We start from the raw sequence: 25,106 nt of genomic DNA, 5'->3' as shown, positions 1-25,106 counted from the left end.
TTTAGGCTGACCACATTTTCATAAATGTTCCTAACATTATTAGCATTATATACTTCTATTATGCTAAATGTCCAAAAACGAGTCCACCCCACATCACTACCATTACTTCAAAGCGATTTATCACATGGTTTCTGGGCCAGTCTGGAAGCTCTGGACCTCAAATACAAGCTAGAATTCACCACACATACACACCAGACAACTTCATCTTTTTTGTGTCCAAATTTATTAACATGGAAGCAGGCGACATGGGTGTGACTAGTCTCATTTCTTGGTGGACTCCTCCTCTGACAGGGCCTTGATGAACTCCTCCTTCTTGGCCAGGAGACGCTCCTCCCTGCGCTTGCGGGCCTCCTTCGTCTTGGAACGGCGGGCTTCCGCCTGGTCGCTGGAGGACGAGAGAAGACAGGGAGTGAGAATGCTGGGATGGTCCTGAGGGAGAGTCTCGCACCCCCCCAAAAGGGCCAAATTATCCAGACCAATTGAAGTTATAGGGACACATTTCCATTATCAGTCACCTTCCAAAGGTAGAGAGGGCAGTAATATCAAAGTGGTGCGAGGATGAGTAACGTTTGTAGTGTGGACTTACGACAGGAGCTTCTTGCGGGCCTTATCTGCCTTCAGCTTGTGAATGTGCTCCATGAGGATGCGCTTGTTCTTGAAGACGTTACCCTTTGCCCTCAAGTACAGACTGTGGTACCTGGGAATGACGGGCAAAAAACAGCACTGTAAGAGGACGTTTTGCAAGTTTCAAATCAAAATGTGTCCCAAGTCAAGTTGCAAGTCACTTGACCTCATGCCTCTGTCCAACAAGACACATCCACTGGAAAAGCCCAGAGTCAGACTTACATGTGCCTGTCGATCTTCTTGGACTCCCGGTAGCGACGCAGCAGACGCCGCAGGATCCGCATGCGCCTCATCCACGACAGCTTCTCTGGCATACGCGCATTGGCTGTACCCTTTCTCTTACCTGAAGAAGAGAGTATGAAGGACGACGAAGGCCTAACTTTCAAACTTTCTCAAGTTGCTCAAATGGATTTGAGTAAGCCACACCATGTTTTCCTTATACATTTGAATTTGAATCGCGTTCTTGAAGGCAAACCATGACTGTTATTCGAAAGGTGATGTTTGCCTTTAAAATTCAAGCTGCATCTAAAATCCACACATGGGCCGGGTGGGCAGATTGTTACATTTTAGCCCTCTCCCTTCTCCAAGAGCCTCCAAACTAAGACCATCCTGTTATCCTGTTGTACTCAGGAGTCCTACTGTGCGTGGCACCTGTCCATACCCACCTACACCCATGTGACGTCCCTTGCGACGCGCAAGTGTGTTCTTGCGGCAGCGGGCGCGGGAGTGCACCGTCACTGGTTTCCTGATAATCAGCCCATCCTTCACCAGCTTGCGGATCTGCTGGCCTGTAGAACAGAAGGGAGACCACCATAAGGTTCAGTGTCTAAATTCAGATATAACACGTACAGTAAGCGGTCAGTGATATGGTTTCCACAAACACTCATTAACTATTTAAGCTTGATAGACCCTTATCAGATATCATGACAGATGACTTCCTTAACAGCATATCCTAAAATACGGCAGTGAAAATGTTGGACGAAAGACTTACGGGAGTTGGCGTTGGCGATTTCATTGGTCTCGTTGGGGTCCAGCCATACCTTCTTCTTACCGCAGCGCAAGACACTGGACGCCAAGCGCTTCTGAAGCCTGAGCATGCTGGGTAAACAAATGACAAAATGTTCAGTACGACTCTTGTCAACTTTTGGTTGCTGTGTAGATGGGTAGCTTATATCAGCGTTCTTATTAGCACCTCCTGGGCAGGCTAGCTGCTGTACTATAAAGATGTAAATGCACGTCCATGCCATTGGTAGTTTAAGTACCCAACTACTGTCAAACTCATAGACCCGGTAATCTTAAAAAATCCCTGGACATGTCTTGTTTGACGTCGATAGTTAAATTCAATGTAGACTTGATAAGCAGTCTGACACTAGCTAGGCCTTGTTAGCTAGTTAGCGCGTACCAACTAGCAAGTCAGATACTTAAGAAATATATAGCAAAACTATCCAAACTCGTTCTACCATGTATAGTATTGAGGTTTACCTGCGTTACTACTACCCTGCATTTGCATTACTTGTAGAGGAATTAATAATGTCTTTAAAAAACGCAACAATGCGAGAGATCAGGCCCTTACCTCATGGCTGCGAGTGTGGATAGAAAAGGAAGAGAGTGACGTAGTACGGACCCTACCAACTATAAAGGAGATCCGACCTGAAGTGATCGTCACGTTGTATATGCGGCATCGATTAATCAACCTAAAGGAAAATAGGTACCACTGAAAACATATGAATATTCGTATCATCGTAATAAATATATAATGTCATGCATATAATGTTGTACATTGTATTTTACACCCCATCTTGCCACAATAGTACATTCCAAATTTGGGTTAAAGTTTGACCGCCAGATGGCACTATTACTTCCCAGTTACTATTACTGTGACACTTTAAAGAGTGTGTCCTATGGAAATAGTCAAAATGAGTGATAATAAATTATGATGGTTAAACCTTTTCTTAGTCTACAGCCAAACACAAACTTTAACTGTACTTTATTTAAAGCCGAGCAGATATAAGAGCATTCTTTAAAGTTTTATCCTTTAAAAGGAATTCCACTAAATACAGTCCAGTCGTTGATGAATCCAACTTCACATTTCCATTTTATTGTGATTCAATTTAGCTGTATTCTTCTGAAGTACTATTTTACAGGTATATCTGATATAACACCGTGTCCATTATTATTCTCTCTATCTCTCTCTCTCTCTCTCTCTCTCTCTCTCTCTCTCTCTCTCTCTCTCTCTCTCTCTCTCTCTCTCTCTCTCTCTCTCTTTCTCTCTCTCTCTCTCTCTCGCTCTCTATCTCTCACACACACTTTACAGGTCTCGATCTATACTTTGTACCGTACTTATGAACACGAATACGGTCGAAACATTTTCAAACATTTTTTTCTTCATTTAAAACCCCCCCCAGATAAATTCTCAGAGAGGTCTCTGTGACTAGCAAGCAGACCTTCACTAGCTCACACAAATTAAATGCCGCCCCCCTCTGGATCCAGAGCAACAAAGCAGCTGATTGACTACCTTGCTGTGCTTCCGCCGACAGTATTACACACATCCAGTTTGCTCTGGCTCTTGGTGCACCAAGTTCACGGCTGATTGTCCTGCAAATTGTCAAGGGCATAATTGGCGAACGTTGATAAATTTCGACTCGGATGTACATTTATGAGACATGGTACACCAATTTCAAGGTAAGATTTGGAAAACCTGAGAATTATTTTCTGTTTCAGCTAGAGGTAGTTTGTACTCGCCATCTATTTGCTAACTAAGCTTGTCGCGTTCTTATACAAAAAATGACTGACTTAGCTACTCTAGATGTCATATTTACATCCCGGATAGGTAGCTAACGATTTGAGTTCACCATCAGTCGGCCAATAATACTTAAAAAACATAATGTCTCTGTGTCTGATCTTTACATTTTTACTAACAGGCTAGTGATGCTATCCTTATTCTACTACTAGCTGGACCGCCGCTAGCTAGCTTTGCTAGCTAATACTATCGTATCACATCATGCATGAATGATATTCATAACAACACTACACTAGTGAGAAAGACCTAGCTATTGTTATGAGAAGAGTGGTTTGGATAGCAGTGTTTTACACCACCAGCTAGTACCGTAGTGCTAGTTCTAGTTAGGTACGCTAGGTTCGACTCTATCTCTCTGTTATCTTTCCATATTAATCTTACACAGCTAGTTCTGTATGATATATTGTCATCAACGTCTAGTATCCTTGGCTAAGAGAAATGAGCCTAACGTACCGATACCAAGCTACACTTGCTGTATCAAGCACAATGTAATATGTGATAGCTGGTCTTCATTGATCAGTGCTTGATCAGGTTGATGTAGCTATAGGCTACCTTCCTGGGAGCAATCTGTCAAGCCACGCTGATGATGCAAGCACAAGTTATATGGTCACATCCACGTTGCCAAACCATAATACGACATAACCCGTCAAATACTCCAGCTATCTTGTTATTGTCTGATTCAACAAAAGATGCGTCACCTCCCATCTGTCACTAATGTCCGACTTCTCTTTTGACCTGCTTAGCCCAGACATCTCTGAGCTTGTGAAACGGATTAACCTACTAACCCCTCATGGATGAACATTATAATATTCTGTCAGCAGTCAGTCCACACAAACTTAGAAACCATATTCACTTTCCAAGAAAAAACTATTCTTATCTGCAAGTAGCAACATATTGCAGGTACTGATAACTTATAAGAGCGCAACTGATAGCGTGCATGACCGGTGAGTTGGCATGCTTTTGTACAAACCTGTCAAAGCCTTTCACAATACTTTTGTTGCTCATTCATGCACTCTGAACTGTTACTGAACTTCACAGAAAACTTGTTTTCCATTTTACTTTTAAGTCTCTCACCAGTGATGCAGGGTCAGTCAGTAAAACAATTTAATGTCCCTTTATAATGATGTAATATTTATATAATTTTATATTATGTAATCCATAATAAAACTTATGTTTTTTGCAGTCAAACGAAAAACGAATCACAACCGTACAGTCAAAGTCAACATGATCGATCCTGACTAACCTCAAGCCACAAACAGTAAACAGCGCTAGTTACAATAAAATGCAAAATGCAGTGGTTGGGTTATCACGTTCAGGAATACTTGACAGTCATTGTTATGGTGGGACCGTTGAGCGGTAAGTGGGATTTAAATTGAATTTATATTCAATAAGGTTTGAAAAGGCTTCGTAGGCCTGATCTCTCTCTCTAGGACGGTTTACTCATTTGTTGATGTGATTCAAAGTGCTAGGCAAGTTGAGCGGGATTCAGGTGGGCTATTTGAGTCATGGGCTTGGCATTACTGGCTTATCATAACCAGTCTGGGCACAAACACCCAGCTCAGCTGTTGTTTTCTGTCTTCTTCTAACAAAGTCACCCCATGGCTGTTGGCACTGCCGGTCAATGACCGTTTGTAAACTCAATCCACAATTCCAGTCACACTTCCCTCCTCAATGTGTGTCACCTACTCGATGGGATTACCACAAAAGAACAGTGCCTCAAAGCTTGAATTGGGGGAGAATTTTGGCAATAAGTAAAGTCCTGTTGCCAGCTTGCACTTGTTATTCATCCGAGATGATCCTTTCTTTTTTCTGATAGGCACACACACTCCAGGCTGAGGGTATTCCGTCAAGTCACCACAAGCTTCTCTCAGTGTCTGACCTACTTTGCAAACTAATGAGAATCACAAGCCATTTTCTCTTATTAATTACATTAGGATTGCCTTCCCAAGCATTTTGGACTGCACAACCAATATCTAAGGTTTGTACATTTTCCCAATACCGATTGCATTGAATAGATATTTCTTTAGTGTCACTGTTCTAATACTCACGTGGAAGAAATTGCTGTATGTCTCCTAGAAGTGTAGCAATCAGTTCAGGTTCTGGGTTTATAAGCATTAGACAACAAGCTGATTAGAGCTAGACTAACACACACCTCGACAAGAACAACGACCGGTTCAGACACAATTGTTGTAGCAAAGTCTCTCTGAGCCATGAAGGTCAGGGGATGGAATGAATAGAGAAAAACTAAGATTACACGCCGCTAACAGATGTCAAGCTAAGGCAGACGTATGACATCAATGCAAATCACAGGTTACAGCAGGAACACATTGCTTAGAATAGTACAATAGGATATGAACAAATAATGAGGCATAGCTGATCTACTGATAGGGTTAAACTTTGTTTTTTCCCCCCACACTCCCAAGCCTTGTAACCCAACGCAGGGCAACAAATCAACGTAACCGTCTAAACTTAACAATCAGTTGACTTAATAACCATCCCAAACGCTTGACAAAAGACCGTGCTGTCAGAGTATCTTGGCCCAATGCAAGCAAGGCATGTGTGAGCACAAAGCCTGGCCACACAGCAGTGATGATGACTCAGGGTAAAAGTCCTGACTATGGGCTTTTATGATACTGCATCTCATGTCGCCTCAAGGTTGGCCACTGTGCTGAGTGCACTGGGCTGCTGCAGGACCACTGGATCTGGTTAAAGAACGTAGACTATCTGGTTAGGCTGCAGACTGTCTGGTTAGGCTGCAGAGACGTAGCAGGGAAGTGTAATTAGGGATGTGTGAAATGTAGCCTTGCTACTTTGCTGTTTGCTAAAGGATTGTTGGTTCCTTCTTGATAGGCTGAAACATGTAGTGTGAAGTATTCTATTTGTAGTTGCGGTGCGTTTTTTTGTATTGCACTGTATCCTGTTTACTGAATTCAAGAATCAAAGTTGTGAAATTAGTTCAGGGTCTCTTAAATGAGCCTAGGCTGTATCAGCTGTAACATTTGTTTTAAGGGATGAATTAAAATGTTGCTTCACAGCAGAAAATACTTCAGATGATTGGAGTGCTGGTGGTTTAAGGGAAAACCTACATGCCTTATGATGCTTGTGTTAGTGGTATACTGATGACATAAGATAGACACACACTTTACTGTTAAAGTGAGTTTCTTTCTTCTGCCATGTGGCTTTCATTTTGTCCCTAAAAGGGCAGAGTTGTTATCAAATAACTCTTAACAACCTCTGTGTTTCTCTCTCTCTCTCGTGGGATGAGCTTTAGCCTCTCTTCACAAATAACCCCAGAGAGACATTGTGAACATACTGCTTTGCTATCACTCCTCCATTCCCCCTCTGATCAAACCGGTTCACTCCAACCTGCCTCCTCTTCCTCCCCTGCTCAGAACAGCTGCAGGACCCGGGTCATGTGTGTGTGAACGTGTGAGAGTGCGTGTGCGTGTGCGTGCCTGTGTGCGTAGCCTATAATCCGACACCCGAGGGGAAAGAGGGCTCTTGCCCGTAGGTCAGCGAATCAGCTCAGCTGACGCCACACACACAGGGGTCAGGACGGACGTGTTTGGAAAAGTCTTTCCACATGACCGTCTTAGCCCGTTCAGCCTTTGTAACTGAGCCCCCGAGTCCTCAGCCACCTCTGTTCCGATAACACGAGCTGCTCCGTCTTCCATAACCTTGAACCTGGCTGGAGCCTGTAGTTTAGAAAGTCTGGATGCTAACTTGACATAAATAGCCTACATTGTGGCCTTGATAGGCCGCAAGGTCATGTATCTCCGCCCTGTGAAGGCCCCTAACTGTGGAGGTAAATGTTGTTCTTGTGGTCGTCAGCATGGATGATGCATTCGCCCCCCCCTTGCCACTGTCAGGTCAGTATTCTGCCAGGAAGAGATGAACGTCCACAGTGATGCTGTGGCTTCTTGTTTCCCATCCCAGCCTGTACTGGCTGATCTCACCAGCCAAGCCCAGAGTCTGGTGATTGCTGAAAGAATGTGACCTTAGTCAACATCACACATACGTGTCGCCTATTCCATTTTTTGGAAGGCTTCAAGGGCTTGTAATACCAGGCCTTTGAAAGTATCCTGTCACTCTGACTAGAAGCTGAGGGGAAAACAATTGCTTTGGCAAGTTCTCAGGATGTGCTTGCACTTTAGGCAACTTTTTTCTTTTTTTCTTTTTCTTTTTTTGGCTGACACACTTTTCACGCCCTTGCTTCAGCAGAATCTAACTTGGTCCAGCAGGTCCAGTATTTCTATTGAGCTGCTGTATGTTCACTCGTGATTACGCTTAGACCCCGGTGAGGGGCACTTACATACGTGAGAACGTCCCGCCCAGATTAGGCACTGAAATGAAATGTTTGTCAGCTGATTTTGGTGTAGTTTCTGGTTCTGACCCTCCCTCAGTCTTGGTGAAATGATCACATGTTGAGCAACTGTTCTGAATACACGTAAATGCCATGATCCACAAGTTCAATTCTGTCCACTGTTTATTTACTGTCCATAGCGCCTTTAGCCAAATAGCTTAAATGTATTGCTGCTTTTGCGATTCTTTGTCATATTTATTTGTAATATTATGCCTACTATGAAATTGTTATGTAAGAATAATGTACGAATCCTGTTGTTCGGAATGACCTTGTGTAAGACTGTCCACTTGATGATAAATAGAAGACTTTGACAGACCTGCATTTCAGCCCTGTGGCACAGAGCGGAAGTGAAAACCTGTCTGTCATGCTGTGCTCCTCCCTCAGACTCCTAGCTGGTGTGTGATCTGAAGGCAGGAGATGGACGTGTCGGTCTCCTTCGGGCCAGACAGCCTGCTCCAGGTCAACAATGGAGACCAAGGAGGCAGTCGTTGGAAACATCCCAACGACGACTCGGTAAAACTGAAACCTCCCGTTTGATTTTGTGGTGTTTTGGGGGGAGGGGGGGGGGAGTTAGGGTTGTGGGGGGAGGGGTTAGGGGGGGAGTTAGCCTCAGGTTAGGGTTAGCCTCTGTAAAACGAGGCCCGTTTAAAACATGGTTTCAATGTCTTTTGAGAAACAGTTGTTGGTGTCAAGTAATTTTTTTGTTACAATGTGCGCGTGTGCCTGTGTGTGTGTGCGCGTGTGTGTGTGTGTTTGCGTGTGTGTGACCAGGAACGGAGCTCCAGCCCCTCAGTGCTGCGCTGTGTGACCAGCACATGGAAGGAGGGCCTGCTAAACAGAAAGAGACCTTTTGTGGGCCGCTGCTGCCACTCCTGCACCCCCCAGAGCCAAGTCAGTCCACACACACATGGGACCACATCACCACATGCTCCCAGCACATGTGTGCAATCCCGCCTTAATACTGATGACCGTGATCATTTTGGTCACTGTGATCGTTTCATCTCTGATTCTCTTTCGCTAAGCAACTTTTCTAACCACATACATGGCCAGAATGTTCCAGCCACTGTATTCCCAGTGTAGAGTGGTGTGTAGTTTAACGTTCCACTCTCTTCCAGGAGAGACTCTTCAACCCCAGTATCCCTTCTCTGGGACTGCGTAATGTGATTTATATCAACGAGACCCATACAAGGTAAACCAAAATCAATAACGTGAATACATTCACTATTCAATTTGAATAATATATGCGTTGCAATGTAGCCAATGCCGACACATTTTCCTATTGCTAAAGTTGCTGAACGCAAGTGACCTCAGATTGTCACATCTGTGAGATCAGCTGTTGTACTACAGTGAACCGACACCGGATGAACCAGTTTTACCAGCAATCAGATTCACCAGAAATTCGATTCACCAGATCACCTTAGGGCAAGACGAATGCTTCACTGACAAGCAGAAAAAACTAGAATGCATCTTCAAAGCTGGGAGGGAGCTGTACTGGTTGATTGATCATTCAGTACCATGTCAAAAGAATTCTCAGTAACCCTGCTCATGTCCAAACAGACCTTGGTCACATTGTTTGTAAACGCATTTGACATTTTGGGTGTACAGATGGATGAGCTCAGCATTGCTTAGAAATGTCCCTTGGAAAGGTTGCACCACCTAGTTCGAAAGTGCATTTCAAATACTATTTAACCTAGGTCACTTTCCTGTTTACAAAAACTCACTAGAGGGTATCTACTTGGAGAATTAGGGTTACGTTGGTGCATCTTTGTGAAAGAGTGGAAACCTTAAGAATGAATAATTAACCGTGTTTGTTAGTGGACACCATCCTGGATCAGGTGACTGTATTCTGTGGTCCAAGTTGCCATTAGCTGCTCTACAACCAACCATGAAATATAAATATGCTCATGTCTACTGTAAATAAGAGCCGTATCTATTGTGGAATCTGGGGAACTTCTATAAAACCTGGAGGTGAGATGCTTCTGACATCATTTAAGTGTTCATTTCACCGTGAAGTTCAGGGGAAATGGTTGACTTTTAGCTGACTATTAGTTTTTTTTTTCTTTCTTATTTGTTTGGAATGATTGACCTTTTGTAGATTTAGTTCACCGAAAACAAAATCAACAAATAAAAATGACATTGCTAGTTATTTTTTTTTTTTTTTACTTTAGGGGTTTATTTACCGTAGGGGTTGGAATTCTTTTATCAAGTCATGTGCATTGCAAGGCCACTGGAACTGTATTTGTGGGCCTGTGTGTGTGTGTGTCCACCTTGACCTGAGGTTGTGTTGCGTTCTCTCCGGCCATGCAGGCACCGTGGCTGGCTGGCCCGCAGGCTCAGCTATGTGCTGTTTGTCCTTGAGAGGGACGTCCAAAAGGACATGTTTGCCAGGAACGTTGTGGACAACGTTCTCAACAACAGCAGGTAAACCTTCACAGACCTGCAAGTGAAAGAGATGGATGGTCCCAGGTGCAAGGAGGGAAACAAGCGTAGGAGAAAGACGGAGAGAGGAGAGGAGGGGAGGGATGAGAGTGGGAGGGGTGGATATGGATGGGCGGTTGAGAGATGGAGGGGAAGTGGATGGAAAGGGTTGAAGGAGATGGAAAGGTGAGGGGGTCGATGGAGGGAGGAGCAATATTGATTGATGATAGCAAGAGAAATGCAGGGGGAGAAGGAAGGAGCTGGCGATATGGAAAGGGAGAGGCAGAAAGAGGGGGAAGGTAAATGTGTGCATGCAGACATCTTCCACCAACATACAGTTGGCTACCGGTATATCATGGAGCAGACCTTTAATAAAGCTTCAAAATAATGCAAATATTGTGACAGAATACTTTCTAACAAACATGGAATTCCCTTGAAATAAGAATCGTAAAATGGCCTTTGACCAACTGCAATAACCCCGAAAATCCCCAAATAAGCCACTTTTCAGATAAGGGACTGCTGAGCAAAGAGAGTAAATGAACTCTACTGTAACCCAGGGTGGAGAGCGCCATCGTAGAGGTGGCGACAGACTCGGACCCAGCGGCCAGTGAGCCTGGGCAGGAGTACAAGGCCGTCAGCAAGGTGAGGAGAAAAGCCAGAGGGTTCCTCCAGGAGATGGTGGCCAACATCTCACCAGCCTTCATCAGGTAAAAAAAAGCACCACCGAACCTTCAAATCCCGCCACATTCTCAAACTCATTTTACTGGCTGAATGGGGGGGAGTCCTACAGCGGTATCTGGCATGTGTTTAAAGTGAGAAGTACTCCAAACTCATTTGGCCAGCTCGCTTGTTTGGGAAGTAGTAAATGGCAGCTAAGGGAGCTAACTAGCGAGCTAACTCGGTGGTTCTCGGCCGTCCTTCAGGATGACAGGATGGGTGCTCCTCAAACTCTTCAACGGATTTTTCTGGAGCATTCAGATTCATAAAGGCCAGCTGGAGATGGTTAAGAAGGCTGCGACAGAGGTCAGAGAAGCATCTTAACCCTAACCCCGAACAGAAAACCATACACATGTTTGCAGTATAGTTGAGACGTCCAAACGTAGCTCAGTTGAAGCCGGTATGTTGACATGGAGGTTCACAGTGTTGGATCTGTCCTTGTGTCTGCAGCACAACGCTCCCCTGGTCTTCCTCCCCGTGCACAAGTCCCACATCGACTATCTGCTCATCACCTTCATCCTCTTCTGCCACAACATCAAAGCTCCCCACATTGCCGCCGGCAACAACCTCAACATTCCCATCTTCAGGTGAATGACACACAACAAGGGAACCTATTGTTGACGCAGCTCTTGTTTGGGTTCGATTTTGTACCCGCTCGTGATTAGAAAAGTAGTTCATGATGTGGTTTCAGTTGTTGGGGATGAAGTATGTCAGGAAATACACGGTTGAAGGCCCTTTCAAAGACTTGGCCTCGTTCGTTTCCAGGTAGCTTTGTGCATACCTAAACCAAAGACTAGGGCTCTGTCTATTATATTTGTTCGCTTCAGTGAATGAAAAGACTTTGATGCTTTTGCTGGGACTCGTCAATTACAAGGGAGTATCCACTAATTTGCCGTCTTTTGTTATTTGCAGTACGTTGATTCGTAAACTTGGAGGATTCTTCATCCGGCGAAAACTCGACGAGACAAGAGATGGAAAGAAAGATGTTTTGTACAGATCCTTGCTACATGCTGTAAGTGTATGGAACTGTATGAATCAGCCGCGAGCCCCTGTTTCATATTTGGTGGTTAGTCTTACATACTGCAGAGAATGGAGTCTGTGAGACTGGAAAAGGAGACTTCAGTGACTGGGGTCTTTGTGCTAGTGTACAACTGTGGCACGTGTGTGAGAGCGTGCACATGTGTGTGAGAGTGCACGTGTGAGAGAGGGTGCACATGTGTGTGAGAGCGTGCACGTGCTTGATTGCATAAATATAACGAGTGGGGGACCTCCTGGGTTGAAACTCAGTGCTATGATCTCAGCTTGCATGTTCTCCGCAGTGTTCTCTCTATGTGAACATAGAGAGCCTTGCCTATGAGCTGCTATCTGTCTCCTGAGTGTTTGAGAGGGTGTTATATAACGAGATTAAGAACATGATATATTTGAATGTAAGACCCTCACTGAGGGTGCCTGGAGACAGAGGATCAGCATCAGTCTCTATTCCACTCGGATAGAGATCATCCGGATTTAGTTAATGGACAGAATTTACAGGTTTTTCTAGCTTATGTGGCTATTCATGCTTTTGAGACATCAGCAGTTAAGTTTGACCTTATCTAAGTGATCTGACCAGTTGGACTGCTGCAGCTGTGAAATCTGCAGCTGTGAAATCCTTTTTTTCGTGGAACATCATGCCTTCAGCATTGTGTGACAAGAGGGGTTAGCGAAGGCCATTGTCACTGCTTGTGACACTAAGTGATGACTCACTTCACAGCCGTAGCTTGAGCTGTCAAATCCTCTGCTGTCTCCAATCTCACTCTCCTCCTCTCTTCTCTCTCTCTATCCTCCTGCATCTGTTACCCTCTCTCTCTCTCCCTCCTGCATCTGTAACCCCCCCCTCTCTCTCTCCCCTCTCTCTCTCCCCTCTCTCTCTCTCTCTCTCTCTCTCTGTCTGTCTCTGTCTCTGTCTACTCTAGCTCTTTAGCTGTCAGTCACTGCCCCTCACGGAGGGTGCGTTGAAGCGTGTGCAGAGGTGAGAGGCAGGGAGTTAGCGTGGTGTGAAGTTGTGTGCATGTCACCCATGGCCTGGTCTGGAGCAGTGACACGTCTCAGCGGGCAGAGGGGGTGCTTCATCATGCACGGGTATCCTATATCCTATCCCACACTACTTATTATAAACATGATGAATTAGACATGATGCTGGGAATATTCCCAACTGCAGCAAACACATTTGACTAAAAGACCACTCCGTCCTATTGGCGTCATAAGTTAACGGAAGAAAGGCAGCAGCTGTTGTCAATTCATGCGATTAAGTTAGGCCGTATCCTCTATTGAAACCAATGGCCTGGTTGTGATGCCCTAACCCATTAGACCTCAATTTAATGCAATTTAAAGCGATGGATGGGGAGTTTAAGTGAAAGAGGGAATACATGCTATTTCACAGCTCCCTCAAAATGCCACGGGGGGGCTATTTGGAGCCGAAGCTTATCTCTTCAAAAGCCTTCACAATCTTTACAACAGCTGATACTAAGAAAGAAGAGCAAGGGTGTACTTTCAGCAACTACCAAGACACAAGATGGCCTGCATGGCAGGTGCTGAGTGTTGGGGAAAACCAGATCCATGTTCTGAAACCATGATAGAGCATCGCTCTTCCAGAAACCCACACCTTAACTTGATGCAGACTGAATGGGTGAAATGACATGGTCCACCTTTGGCTATTAGCATTCCCCTTTTCTCTCTGGAGCTACAATGCTGTAAGCATTTAACATCACCTATTATATGACAGTAGTCCTCTGGAAAGAACTACAACTCTGTAGTCTGGCATTGGTAGCATCTCGCTAATGAAGAGAGTAAACAAGGAAAATAACCATTTTGCTAAAGCAGTAGCAACCAATTTTCCTGAGAGCAGTAGACCTTTTGTTGGTTTGTGTGTGATATGTGGTTCCTCCCCTCGTCTGCATGGCTGTCTTTTCATCCATCTCTTTGTCCTTTTGCTTCTCTTCTTGCCCCTATTCACCCTCTTTTGACTCTCTCACCCCCCCTCTCTCTTTCCATCCTCCTGCATCTGTAATCCTCTCCCTCCCTCCATCTTCCTGCATCTGTAACTCTCTCTCTCTCTCTCCCTCCTGCATCTGTAATCCTCTCTCTCTCCACCCTCCTGCATATGTTACCCTCTCTCTTTCCCTCCTGCATCTGTAACCCTCTCTCTCTCTCTCTCTCTCTCTCTCTCTCTCTCTCTCTCTCTCTCTCTCTCTCTCTCTCTCTCTCTCTCTCTCTCTCTCTCTCTCTCTCTCCCTCTCCTGCATCTGTAATCCTCTCTCTCTCTCTCTCCTGCATCTGTAACCCTCTCTCTCTCTCTCCCTATCTTTCTCCGCCCCCTCCTCCAGTACACGGAGGAGCTGCTTCGTCAGCAGCAGTTCCTGGAGGTCTACCTGGAGGGCACGCGCTCACGCAGCGGCAAGACGTCGCCGGCGCGCGCCGGCATGCTCTCCATCGTGGTGGACACGCTGTGCACCGGCGCCATCCCCGACCTGCTGGTGGTGCCCGTGGGCATCTCCTACGACCGCATTCTGGAGGGCAACTACAACAGCGAGCAGCTGGTACGGTTCAGAGCTGAGGGGTGGGCTGGTGGATGAGTGTCCAGGCGGGGGGCGTGGGGTCGAGTTTGGAGCGGGGGGAGGGGGGATACTGGTGGTGGGACGATGACACTGCACTTTTGCTTTGGGACGTGTGCGAAACGTTTTCTAACGGCATCTCCCCCCTCCCGTCGTTCAGGGAAAGCCCAAGAAGAACGAGAGTCTGTGGGGCGTGGCGTGCGGCGTGTTCCGCATGCTGAGGAAGAACTACGGCTGCGTCCGGGTCGACTTCACCCAACCCTTCTCCCTGAAGGTGAGGGCAGAGAGGGAGGCTCGCAGCCCCTCCCTTCTGTGGACCACTCACTGCTACCTCACTCTGCCAGCTAACCAGTGCCATACACATGGCCTTAGCATCACACACATTCTGTTGCTATTCAGTTACACAACGTCATTGCGTTGACGATGATGTTCCCAAAGTAGCTGCGGTAGGAACTTACCAATGTCCCAAATGAATACTGTAACCAACGAAATGTTCTATTCCATTCCAGGGTGTGTTGTAACGTGACGCGTGTTGTTGTTTGCCTCTCCCAGGAGTACCTGGACACCCAGAGAAGTCGTCACGTCCCTCCCCTCCTGTCCCTGGAGCAGAGCCTGCTGCCCACCATCATCTCAGCTCAGTAGGTAGAACACAGACACGTGGCTGCCTCGCCTACCGTACGGAACATGTTGAACCCTTCACCCCCTCAACCTGTCCCCCCCGACACACACACACACACACTTACCACAGAGAACCCACTCAGTGAAACAGTATCCTTCTTTCTCCCACACGTGCACACACACACATGTACACACACACACACTCACCATGTGTAACAAACTCCAGTTGTCATTTCAGCCAACTACTTTTGAACTATTTCGCTAATGATTATACATTATTAATTGCACAATTATACAATGAATGCCTAGCCACATGAGGCAACCCCAGTTTGCAGTTGATATTTGATATTTGGCTTACTGTGCCAAATGTAAGCGCACACACACACACACACACACCTCTCCCTGGAATAAGCCCCACAAGCCCTCTGCACTAGATCAACATCTCCCACTGTGCTCCCTGCATGGTCTCTCAGCAGTCTGCTGCAGCCGTGTCAACAAGACACACTTTCCCCCACATTTTACATGTTTATTCTTACTTCAAATTGTTAACATTTGAATCAGCGAAAAGAGGTTATGGGGCGGAATGATCTATTTCTGGTCTTTGGTATGTTTTCTGGATCAAAGTGCCTGAATGTCTGGGATTTTTATTGGGGTTCATTTGAAGTGAGAAAGTATATCGGACACGTGATACTTCCAATGTTATAGCGTGCTGTGTGTAACGGGAGTGTTGACTCAGCTGCTCCGTTGTGTGTCCAGGCCTGACCAAGCCGTGTTTAACGCTGAGGAGGAGGAGGACGAGGAGCAGCTCAACTCCAGAGACCTGGCTGACGAGCCCTGGAGGAGACAGGTCATCGCCAACCTGGCCAAGCACGTGCTCTTCAGTAAGACGCACACACAAGCATGCCCACGCTGGCAGAGAGTCTGTGAGCACACGCCATGCAGTCAGAGAATACGTTCAGTTCCAGCTAACATGCTGCTTTGCTTGAGTCGTTATCACCGTCAGTGGGCTACACCCTTGGACTCTCCCACATCCTCGTGTTCTTGCATCTGCTCTCGACTTAAAGCCTTCGCTTGGCACTTGCCACACTTAACCAAAAACGTCCTTCCCCCACAGACGGCGGTTCTCATTTGTAAGCACAACCAGCATCATTGAGCTTTGTCCAGTGCTCTGAAGACCAAGCGCTTCTCCCCGTTAGTTCATTCAACTGCATTCTCCCCCCACTAGCCCTATTCACGTCAGCCAATGGCACGCTCTCCTGGGAGATGGCCTGTTGTTTGTGAGCCAATCACAGAGAGGGGTGGACAGAGGAGCAGGTTAGGGGTGGAATTGCAGTATCAGTGGCACTGCTTGTAAATGTTTTACGCCCAGACTGACATTGTAGTCAAGGATGACCTGCTAAAGACACGCTGATTGCTTGATCGGACTGCATTGTGTTTCTGAAGGCGTACATGTAGTCAGGCGGAGACACACTGCGTGCTCCGGTCCCTCTCAGCCCGTCTGCTTCCACCTGCATCCTGGCACCTATCAGGGCTCAGTCTTACATGAAGTACCCTTATATACCGGATTGAATATTATTGGTCTAGTTATTAGACACCTGTCAAGATTGTGTTTTTGCTTTTTGAACACAGATGATGACTGTCATCTTGTGACTCTGGGATTTGAAGTGTCAGTCTTCACGCTCCATGTGTCCCTGTGTGTGTGTGTGTGTGTACCCCCTTGGCTCTCCTCACAGCGGCAAACAAGTCATCAGCGATCATGTCAACACACATCGTGGCCTGTCTGCTCCTGTACCGACACAGACAGGTAATCTACCCCCTCCCCTCACACCCACCCACACCCACCCCCCTTCTACCCTTTCACTGTCCAAGGGAGACAAATGACAGTAACCACTGGATCAAAGCAATGGATTGCTCTCTCTCTCTCTCTCTCTCTCTCTCTCTCTCTCTCTCTCTCTCTCTCTCTCTCTCTCTCTCTCGCACTTGCTCTCTCTCTCTCGCTTGCTCTCTCTCTCTTCCTCCCTCCCTCCCACTCACTCACTCATGCACTATCCAATAGTGCCCTCTACAGGCACAGATTAGGAAGTGTATGTTGTTAAGTTGTTAACCAGTAGAGTTAAATCCCACCTTTTTGGTTGAGTTGTGGAGTTGGAGTAGCCTTCCAGGCGAGGGAGAGGAGAAGAATGGACATGCATTTGTGTTTTACACTGTGTATGACCTCAAGAGGTTTCATCCTTGTCGTCTGAACAGAAACTTGAAATCTGAAATGAAAGAAAATGTATCTTCTCTCCCGCCAGGGCGTGCCACTGTCCAAGTTGGTGGAAGACTTCTTCAACATGAAGGAGGAGATCCTGTCGCGGGACTTCGACCTGGGCTTCTCCGGGAACTCTGAGGACGTGGTCATGCACGCGCTCCATCTCCTAGGCAACTGCGTCAACGTCACCAGCACCAACCGCAACACTGAGTTCACAATTGCCCCAAACTGCACGGTGCAATCTCTCTTCGAGCTCAACTTTTACAGCAACGGCCTCTTCCACGTCTTTATAGCGGACGCCATTATAGGTAGCTAACCACGACGACCTCCTGGTGTCCAAGGGCTTACACGACTAAGGCCTCGCTTATCTCATGTCATCGTAATGTTGACTCTTTGGCAGACAAGAGTAGATATCAAATGATGTGTCCACTACTATGCTAAGTAGCTAGCGTAAGCGTGATACTGAGGGCATACCGTACATGTACATCGGCTGATAACATGGTGAAAGGCCAGAGAGGAATGCTCTACAGCAGACCAGGCTGGATTGTTGACACCAGACCCATGTGGGCTCCCCCCGATCACCGTTACGCTTGTACGTCCAAGCCGGATGATCAGAACTCCTGCTCTGCTCATCTGGTCTGACACCTCTCCGCCCGTCGGGCGTTTCTCCTCCCAGCATGCAGTTCTCTGGCGCTGCAGCGTGAGCAGGCGATGGAGGCGGAGGCGGGGCAGCAGGGCCGGCCCAACAGGCTCCTCCTCAGCCAGGAGAGGCTGATCCGCAAGGCCGCCAGCCTCTCCCACTTCCTCACCAACGAAGTGATGGTCGCACCGGTCAGTGATAGGCTCTCTCGCCCAACATCCATCCAATCACACCACCTCTGCACAGTCACCGGGCTTTCTCGCCCAACATCTATCCAATTCTCCTCACCACTACACCCCACTATGACGCTATGTGCAGAGCCTGTCCGTGTTAAGCACCAGTTCTTCCGTGCATAGACCTCTACAAGAAAAGTGGTCGTTTTACCTTGTTCTCAATCCAAAAGATTAATATTTACAGACTTGTGGAGAAGGTTTGTGGCTTGTTCTGTAGAGTGGGCTTAAATTACTTTACTGTTCACCCATAACTTATTATGGATTGTAATGATGCTATATGATCGAACACAACAGTTAGTCTGCTCCGTTGGAGTGAAAGGGGTTCAACCTCATATTTCAGTAAATACAGGGAAAGACATCCATTTGAATGTGGAGCTGTGCGTTTTTGCTTGTGGACGTGTGACCTTATCTGACCTCTGTCCCCTAGCCCTGCCAGACCATCTACCAAGTCTTCCACGACGCTGTCTGCCGTCTGATCCAGTATGGAGTGCTGCATGTAGCAGAGGTGAGATGGACTCGAGCTCTGCACGTCAAACCTCTTAACCCACACTAGGAAGCTGAAGCATAACATCATATTTATTTTCATTCTATTTAACCCTTGTGCTGCCTTCGGGTCACATGGCCCAAAGGTTCATAACGAACCATCGTTGTGTTGATCCAATTTTACCCAATCCAAAAACAAACAAAAATGTGGGGGTTCTGAGACAGCCCAAAGGTTAAAAGAAAATGCATCACTTTGTTTTTGTATGCGGTAAAGCAATATGATGGTTGGTCACAATGACTGATGGGTCAGAATGACCCGAAGATAACACAAGGGTTAAGGTCTTACTGAGGTCTTAAGAGTTTCTCGGAGCTGGCCCAAAGATGGCCTCAAATATATGATTAAACTAACTGTGTGGATGCATGTGCACTTTCCTGTGTGTTCAGGAGGACCAAGAGGAGCTGAGTCCAAGCCCCACAGAGGACTGGCCTAAGAAGTTTCCGGAGCCCCTGTCCTGGAGGAGTGACGAGGAGGATGAGGATAGTGACTTTGGAGAGGAGCAAAGGGACCGCTACCTCAAGGTCTGAGTTGTGCACAGTCATTTACCGTACGTCTCAGCAGCTGTGGTGAAACCGTCTGATGACAGACGCAGTCGCGTTCTGTAGGGGGTTAAATATTGGCCAAACAACCAAAACAAATTCCCCTATGGTTTAAAAGAAGATGGGGAAATGAACAGTGTATTAGCATGAACCATATAATGCCAATACAAACAGAATTCCAGTTATTTGACTCTGTGGGTTAAATTAAAGCAAGAATGGTCAAAGTAAGGTTAAAATGAAATACGCATTTAATAACATTGCAAATGAATGAAATCAATTACGAGGCAAACATGTTACAAAATGAAGGTTAACTCTTACCTACACTACCATGATTATTGTAAACCAAAGAAAGAAAGCAAGAGGTGAGCAAGGAGTAGGACAAGGGAGAACTGAGGAGAAAGGTCTCAGGAGATGAAGAATCTACAGAACAATGAATTACAATTCCCTTTATACACAAGACCAACCAATCAGACCACATCTTGAATGGGGTGTGAGAGCCATCAAGTTGAGACCGTCCAGAAACTCCAGACATACGAGAGGTGTGGGCAGGTTGACACCCACTCTCACAGTTCGGAGAAAGCAAAGTTGAATTTCCCCAATTTAACGCCTCCTAAACCACAAATGTTTCCTGTTTTCTTTCTAGTAATCAGAATCAGAGTTTCGGTATGGGTCATAAAAACCACACTATTGCCTTCGATTTGTGGGGCTTCTATTAGAATGAGTACTTTTTCTACTTAAAGCCCATGTCCTGAAGAAACATTGTTGTTTCTGGTGCAGTGCTATATCGTACAGTATGCACGAGCCAGCATGGATGCTAACTCCAAGCAAACAAAATGATATAGGCAAAAAGATTACCCGAAAGGATGCCAGTCTCTTGACTGTAGTGTATCATCCTTGACTCCTTTGTGGTGTTTCACTCCCGCATCTCAGGTGAGCATGTCGCCGGAGCACCAGGAGTTCTTTGTCTTCCTGCAGCATCTGGTCAGCCCTGTGCTTGAGGCCTACAGCGGGGCGGCCATCTTTGTCCACAGCCTGAGCCAGCCAATGGCTGAGTCGGAATACACACAGCAGCTCTTCCGATACTTGCTAACTCGCACTGAGAAGGGCATAGCCGCGTACGGTCAGTTTACAGTCGCTTTTTTGTCTTATTGTTTTGTCTTTTTGTATCTTTTTTTTTTTTACAGGAATTTGGTAGAAGATTAGTATTATTTTAATGGTAACTCTACATGAGCATTTCTCTGTCTCATTTTTGACCTCTACTTTCCAAAGGTGAAAGCGCAACGCACTACCTCGTAAAGAACACAGTACGGACATTTAAAGAACTTGGGGTGAGATCATTTATTACACGTTTTAACATGGATTTAGAACTGTGCCTAATCCAACACAGAGATGCACGACACACAATCAGTTGGAATGTTCACTGCTGATCCCTGATTTGCCAGAATCTTACAGTATATACGTAGTTTGTACCTATTCAGCATGTTTCTTCAGTTTCTGTTGTCTTAACCATTGACCCTACTGTGCAATTTAGAATCGGACCCGTTGTGAGATGAAACAAGTTTGTAATGGGTCTCTTCCTGTCTTGATTTGATTGGTGGCAGGTCCTGAGGGAGAGGCGGGAGAATCGCGTGTCATATTTGGAACTGAGCAGTACCTTCCTATCTCAGGCCAATCGGAACAAGCTCCTGCAGTACATCCTTGGTTTCACCCTGCTGTGACCTCTGATTTCCAGCTAACCTGCTGACCCTGCCCCCGGCTCCACCCACACAAGTACTCCCCTCAAGGGCTTTTACTGGCTAGTTCTAAACAATCAGAGGTGCTACTCTTTGGAAAGCTTTACCAGGAAGTGCCTTCATGAAAAATCGCTAACCTTTTGTGGTTAACCAGACGAGACTTGAAGTCGGTCTTCCTTTTCCAGTCAACACCCCTCCTAACACGAATAGAACTGCACCCCTCCAAACATGTATAGAACTCTGCAGCTAGTGAAAGTCATAACTGCACATACACGGCAATGGGGAGAAAAAAAATGAAGAAAATAATACCTCTTCATTAACCGTCATTGTACTTTGTGTCCTTTATTTGCCAGTGAAAGCCCTAGATAGGTTTTTGTTTTGTTGTTTTTTTTTGGTCTTTTAACTGTAGGTATAACATTTCTTATAACTTTAACAACAGTCCAGTAAATGAATGTCATATTACCATCAACAAAAAAGCTGCCTTTAATATAAGCAAGCAAAAACAAAATGGTACTAAAATAGAATTGCATTAATACACAATGGTCAACAGAGGTATTTTGCTGACTAATTTGTACCAGAATGCTATTAAAAGAATTGCTCGCTTCCTTAAACGGTTACTCCAATGAAATACACAAAAAATAATGAAGCGGACGTGGGCCTATCAGAAGCTCTGTTGTGACCTTCAAACTTTTTATAGCTGACAGTTACTGGAACTCAAGTTTAGGAGCCACCCTGTTTTCCCTCTAGATTTGGCAAACAGGTTGTTACCTAGAAAGTTAGGATAAACCACTTGAACATTTTACATATGTAACCGATGCAAGTAAAATTCAGCTCACATTCACTACCAACTAACTCACGATGATAACAATATTACAGATCTTGTACAAATTAGAAATTCTGCCATGCTAAAGTTTGCATGTTGAAGAAGGTGACTCAATATGGAAAAAAAATTGGGATCAGAAAATGCTTGCGGTCAGTCTGCATTCTATTTCACCAGCCTAGTATGTTCATCTGGAGTGTTTTGTAATTGAGTTGACTGACTAAATTAGTGTTTTTTATTTTATTTTATAGAGCATCAAGGGTTGATTTCCAACTCATCTGAATTCATATGCAAACAGACTCATTTAACATTATTAGTTTAAAATTGGAAGCTCTGATAGTTCAAATGAAACCACAGATCCAGAATTTGCATTGGAAAGTACTAGAGAATGCACTATATGTGGATGTCTTTAAGGATACCTAGTTTCACATACAATAGAGGTTGTGTACTACTTGGTCTAAAACATACAGTTGTAACACAGTTTTAGTGTTGGAAAAAAATATAAACCATAAACATGACTAGCTAGCTATACTGGAGATCTAGGGTAGAGTAGAACATGAAGCACTAGCAAATTGTACTGCATTTCTAAATTTGTGTAACTGAAAGAGGGATGAGAGGAGTCATTTGGTTTAATCAACATCTGCATGAATGTCACTCTGTGGAGGACATTTTGAAACTCAAGGTCATGCAATGCTGAGGTCAACACATTAGACTAACACCAGAACAAACGGATACGATGGTATGTGCGATTGGTATTATAATGATGAACTTGAGGGTATTTGAGGATTTATTTTTCCCCGAACTGTGTTTGGGGTTCAAAATGCCACCCATGTCCACTTCAACTTAAACGTAAACAAGCCTTTCATAGATTTTTGTTATGTTGGTTTTGGAGTTTCTTACAGTGGACAAAGTCTAGATTGGGTACCAAATATTTGTGTATGTACTTATTCATGAGACTGTGCTGTTGAATATATTTCATAGCGTACATTTTAGGTGTATGGTCTCCTTCACATGTTTAAGACCGCTGAATATGTTTTAGACCTGTGGTGGGGTAGATTGAGTCGTATGATCTTACAGTATATGACTGGTATGGACATGATGCTCTTCATTAGCTAGACAAAGTGTCTGTAGGTAAAGGTCGTGGCTCGATAGTTATTGAACAAAGGTACAGGGTTGTAGAACCTTTAAGGTTTGAAGGTGAAGGGTGATATCTTCTAGTGATTGGTTGTGGTTTACGCTTGTAAAAACTCCTGTAGAGATCTATGCTGCTCGAGCAAGTTGAACAGGATATCACTTGTCTCCTACTTCCCATTTGTACATCCTACCTACTGGGTATTACACCCTCATTTTCTACTTGGAAGTCTTTCAGTCTACATTGACCATGGACGTGTACGGTCTGTTTGGAAGCTTCTGGACTGCATGTCTTGCCAGTGCTGTGGGTCTGGGAAGGTAGGAGCAGTAAGGTGTAACTTGGATGTTGTCTTATTCAGGTCTGGATGCCTTCCAGACAACGTAGCCACCTCATTGGTTCACCCTCCCAAGTGAACGATGATGTAATCTGATGGTGTGACCAACACGTAAAGTGAGAAGGGAAAGTAGGTGGAGAGTTTTGGTGTCTGAGGGAGATTATGGAGCAGTGGACGTTGTGTTTGACATGTAATGTATCACAGCACTGCTTTGTTTAGTGGGGTCGCATTGATTATGAAAGATCACACTGAATTTATTGACGGTTGAGGCAAAATGTGCAACTGTACTCAATTGTAGACCCTGTTTTTGAGATTGCACATGATTTATAAATGAGGTGCTCTGCAAGGGCTCTGTCACATATTCTTTTATATTGTTTCATTTATTTAAATACATTGGCGTAAATTAACTGAGCATTACGCTAAGGTAAAAGAGCCTATGCAGTTTTGACCCATATTTAATTTGGGGTTTTGAGGTAAAACACTGAAATGTTGGGATCTGTTCAATTTAATTTAGGAATGAAATTGTTGGTGATTGGCATTATGTATAATTTGGACAAATTATTTAAAATAATTAAGGAAGATGGCATTGATTCCATGGAATTAGACTCCAGAGGTTGATATTTTGCTTGTGGGAAAACATGCAGCACCATACTTGAGGCCTATAAGGCATAAAGAACTATAATGTGACATCATAAAGCATATGTGTTTATAAATGGGCATTTCAAAACGTACTGAGGTAGGAACATAGAAGGGAGCATACACTTTTGTTAGCTCTTGTTCAAAATCTCGACAAAAGAAAATTGACACAACATGGTATGTTGAAGGAAAGATTTATGTAAGTTACAACTTGGTGCACACTATCAAAATCAAAACACATTCACAAAGTTACTCGCGTTATCTACTCTTGTCATTTGCTGTAGCTTCTTTAAAGTATTGAAAGCAATACCCAGTTTCTGGAAGGTACTTAGAGGCACCCCTGAGTTACTGAGGTAGCAATCTGAGGCTTCAAGCACTGACTGTATCCACAGGACACCTTCACATCAGCTGTTAAATGTAGAATAAAAACAAATGCAAGTGTGTAAATACTTAATTTGGAGAAAAACTCAACAAAATAACTTGATTCTGTAGAGAACAAAGCAGAGTTTGTTACTTGAATGTACCTTTCCCCAAAATAGTGAGCGGTATATCGTAAGATTCTCAAAGAAGCAGCGCACAAACCTTACTTATTACTCATCTAGACGGTATTTGTATCATTGTCCTTCTTCCATGTCTAATTGTCTCTTTTTACAAGTGAAACAATGCAGGCACACATGAACTTTGCTTTGTAGCACTAAGACAATAAATGAATCCTGTATCCTCTGAACAGGATGCCTTTTTAATGCACTGTAGTTTCTTTTTGTTTGTGTGTGTAGGTGTTTTGCATGTTAGCTAAGGCCCATGTAGCATGATGGATAAAACAACTAGCAGTTAGTCCAAAAGTGATTTTCTTTCTTTGGAGAAACACTTCAGCAGACACCAGCTACTGAACATGATTGTCACTCTTCTTATTTGACTCCTTCCATAGAATGAAAAAAATGTCCAAGCACAGTTGTCATGGTATTTCTTTTTTGTTTTAAAATAAATTAATGATAGATTAACAATTCTGCCTTGTCCATCTTCAATGAGTCCAAGTACATGACTACATTTTGTATATGTTGTATATGCTGTGTTATGTTATTGTTGACTGATTGTATCTATTACTGCCCACAAACATGAG

The 25,106-nt window shown here is 44.8% G+C and overlaps 2 protein-coding genes across 3 annotated transcripts; one reads left to right on the top strand and one right to left on the bottom strand.

Moving 5' to 3' along the window:
* Positions 1-204: 204 nt before the first annotated feature.
* Positions 205-2,282, bottom strand: LOC124476108 (60S ribosomal protein L19-like). Its single transcript, XM_047033120.1, has 6 exons — positions 2,198-2,282; positions 1,616-1,722; positions 1,290-1,412; positions 847-967; positions 587-697; positions 205-385 (listed from the first exon to the last, which is right to left on the bottom strand). Exons 1-6 carry the CDS (start codon positions 2,200-2,202, stop codon positions 262-264), a joined length of 591 nt encoding a protein of 196 aa, XP_046889076.1. The 5' UTR covers positions 2,203-2,282; the 3' UTR covers positions 205-261.
* An 868-nt stretch (positions 2,283-3,150) lies between these two features.
* On the top strand, positions 3,151-24,992 carry gpam (glycerol-3-phosphate acyltransferase, mitochondrial). Of its 2 annotated transcripts, XM_047033039.1 has the most exons (22): positions 3,151-3,306; positions 5,238-5,399; positions 8,169-8,297; positions 8,556-8,675; positions 8,900-8,973; positions 10,092-10,205; positions 10,760-10,909; positions 11,126-11,225; positions 11,370-11,506; positions 11,832-11,931; positions 14,282-14,494; positions 14,670-14,783; positions 15,062-15,147; positions 15,884-16,008; positions 16,861-16,931; positions 17,422-17,686; positions 18,055-18,209; positions 18,679-18,756; positions 19,179-19,313; positions 20,262-20,451; positions 20,601-20,659; positions 20,933-24,992. In XM_047033039.1, the coding sequence occupies exons 3-22, from the start codon at positions 8,202-8,204 to the stop codon at positions 21,047-21,049; spliced, it is 2,499 nt and encodes an 832-aa protein (XP_046888995.1). In that variant the 5' UTR covers positions 3,151-3,306; positions 5,238-5,399; positions 8,169-8,201; the 3' UTR covers positions 21,050-24,992. The 2 variants fall into 2 exon arrangements, with proteins under 2 accessions (XP_046888995.1, XP_046888994.1); XM_047033038.1 differs by lacking the exon at positions 5,238-5,399.
* Positions 24,993-25,106: the final 114 nt, after the last annotated feature.

The sequence above is a fragment of the Hypomesus transpacificus genome, chromosome 13 (genome assembly GCF_021917145.1).
Source record: "Hypomesus transpacificus isolate Combined female chromosome 13, fHypTra1, whole genome shotgun sequence".
NCBI classification, from domain to species: Eukaryota; Metazoa; Chordata; class Actinopteri; order Osmeriformes; family Osmeridae; genus Hypomesus; species Hypomesus transpacificus.
This window is presented reverse-complemented; position numbering and strand designations above follow the sequence as displayed.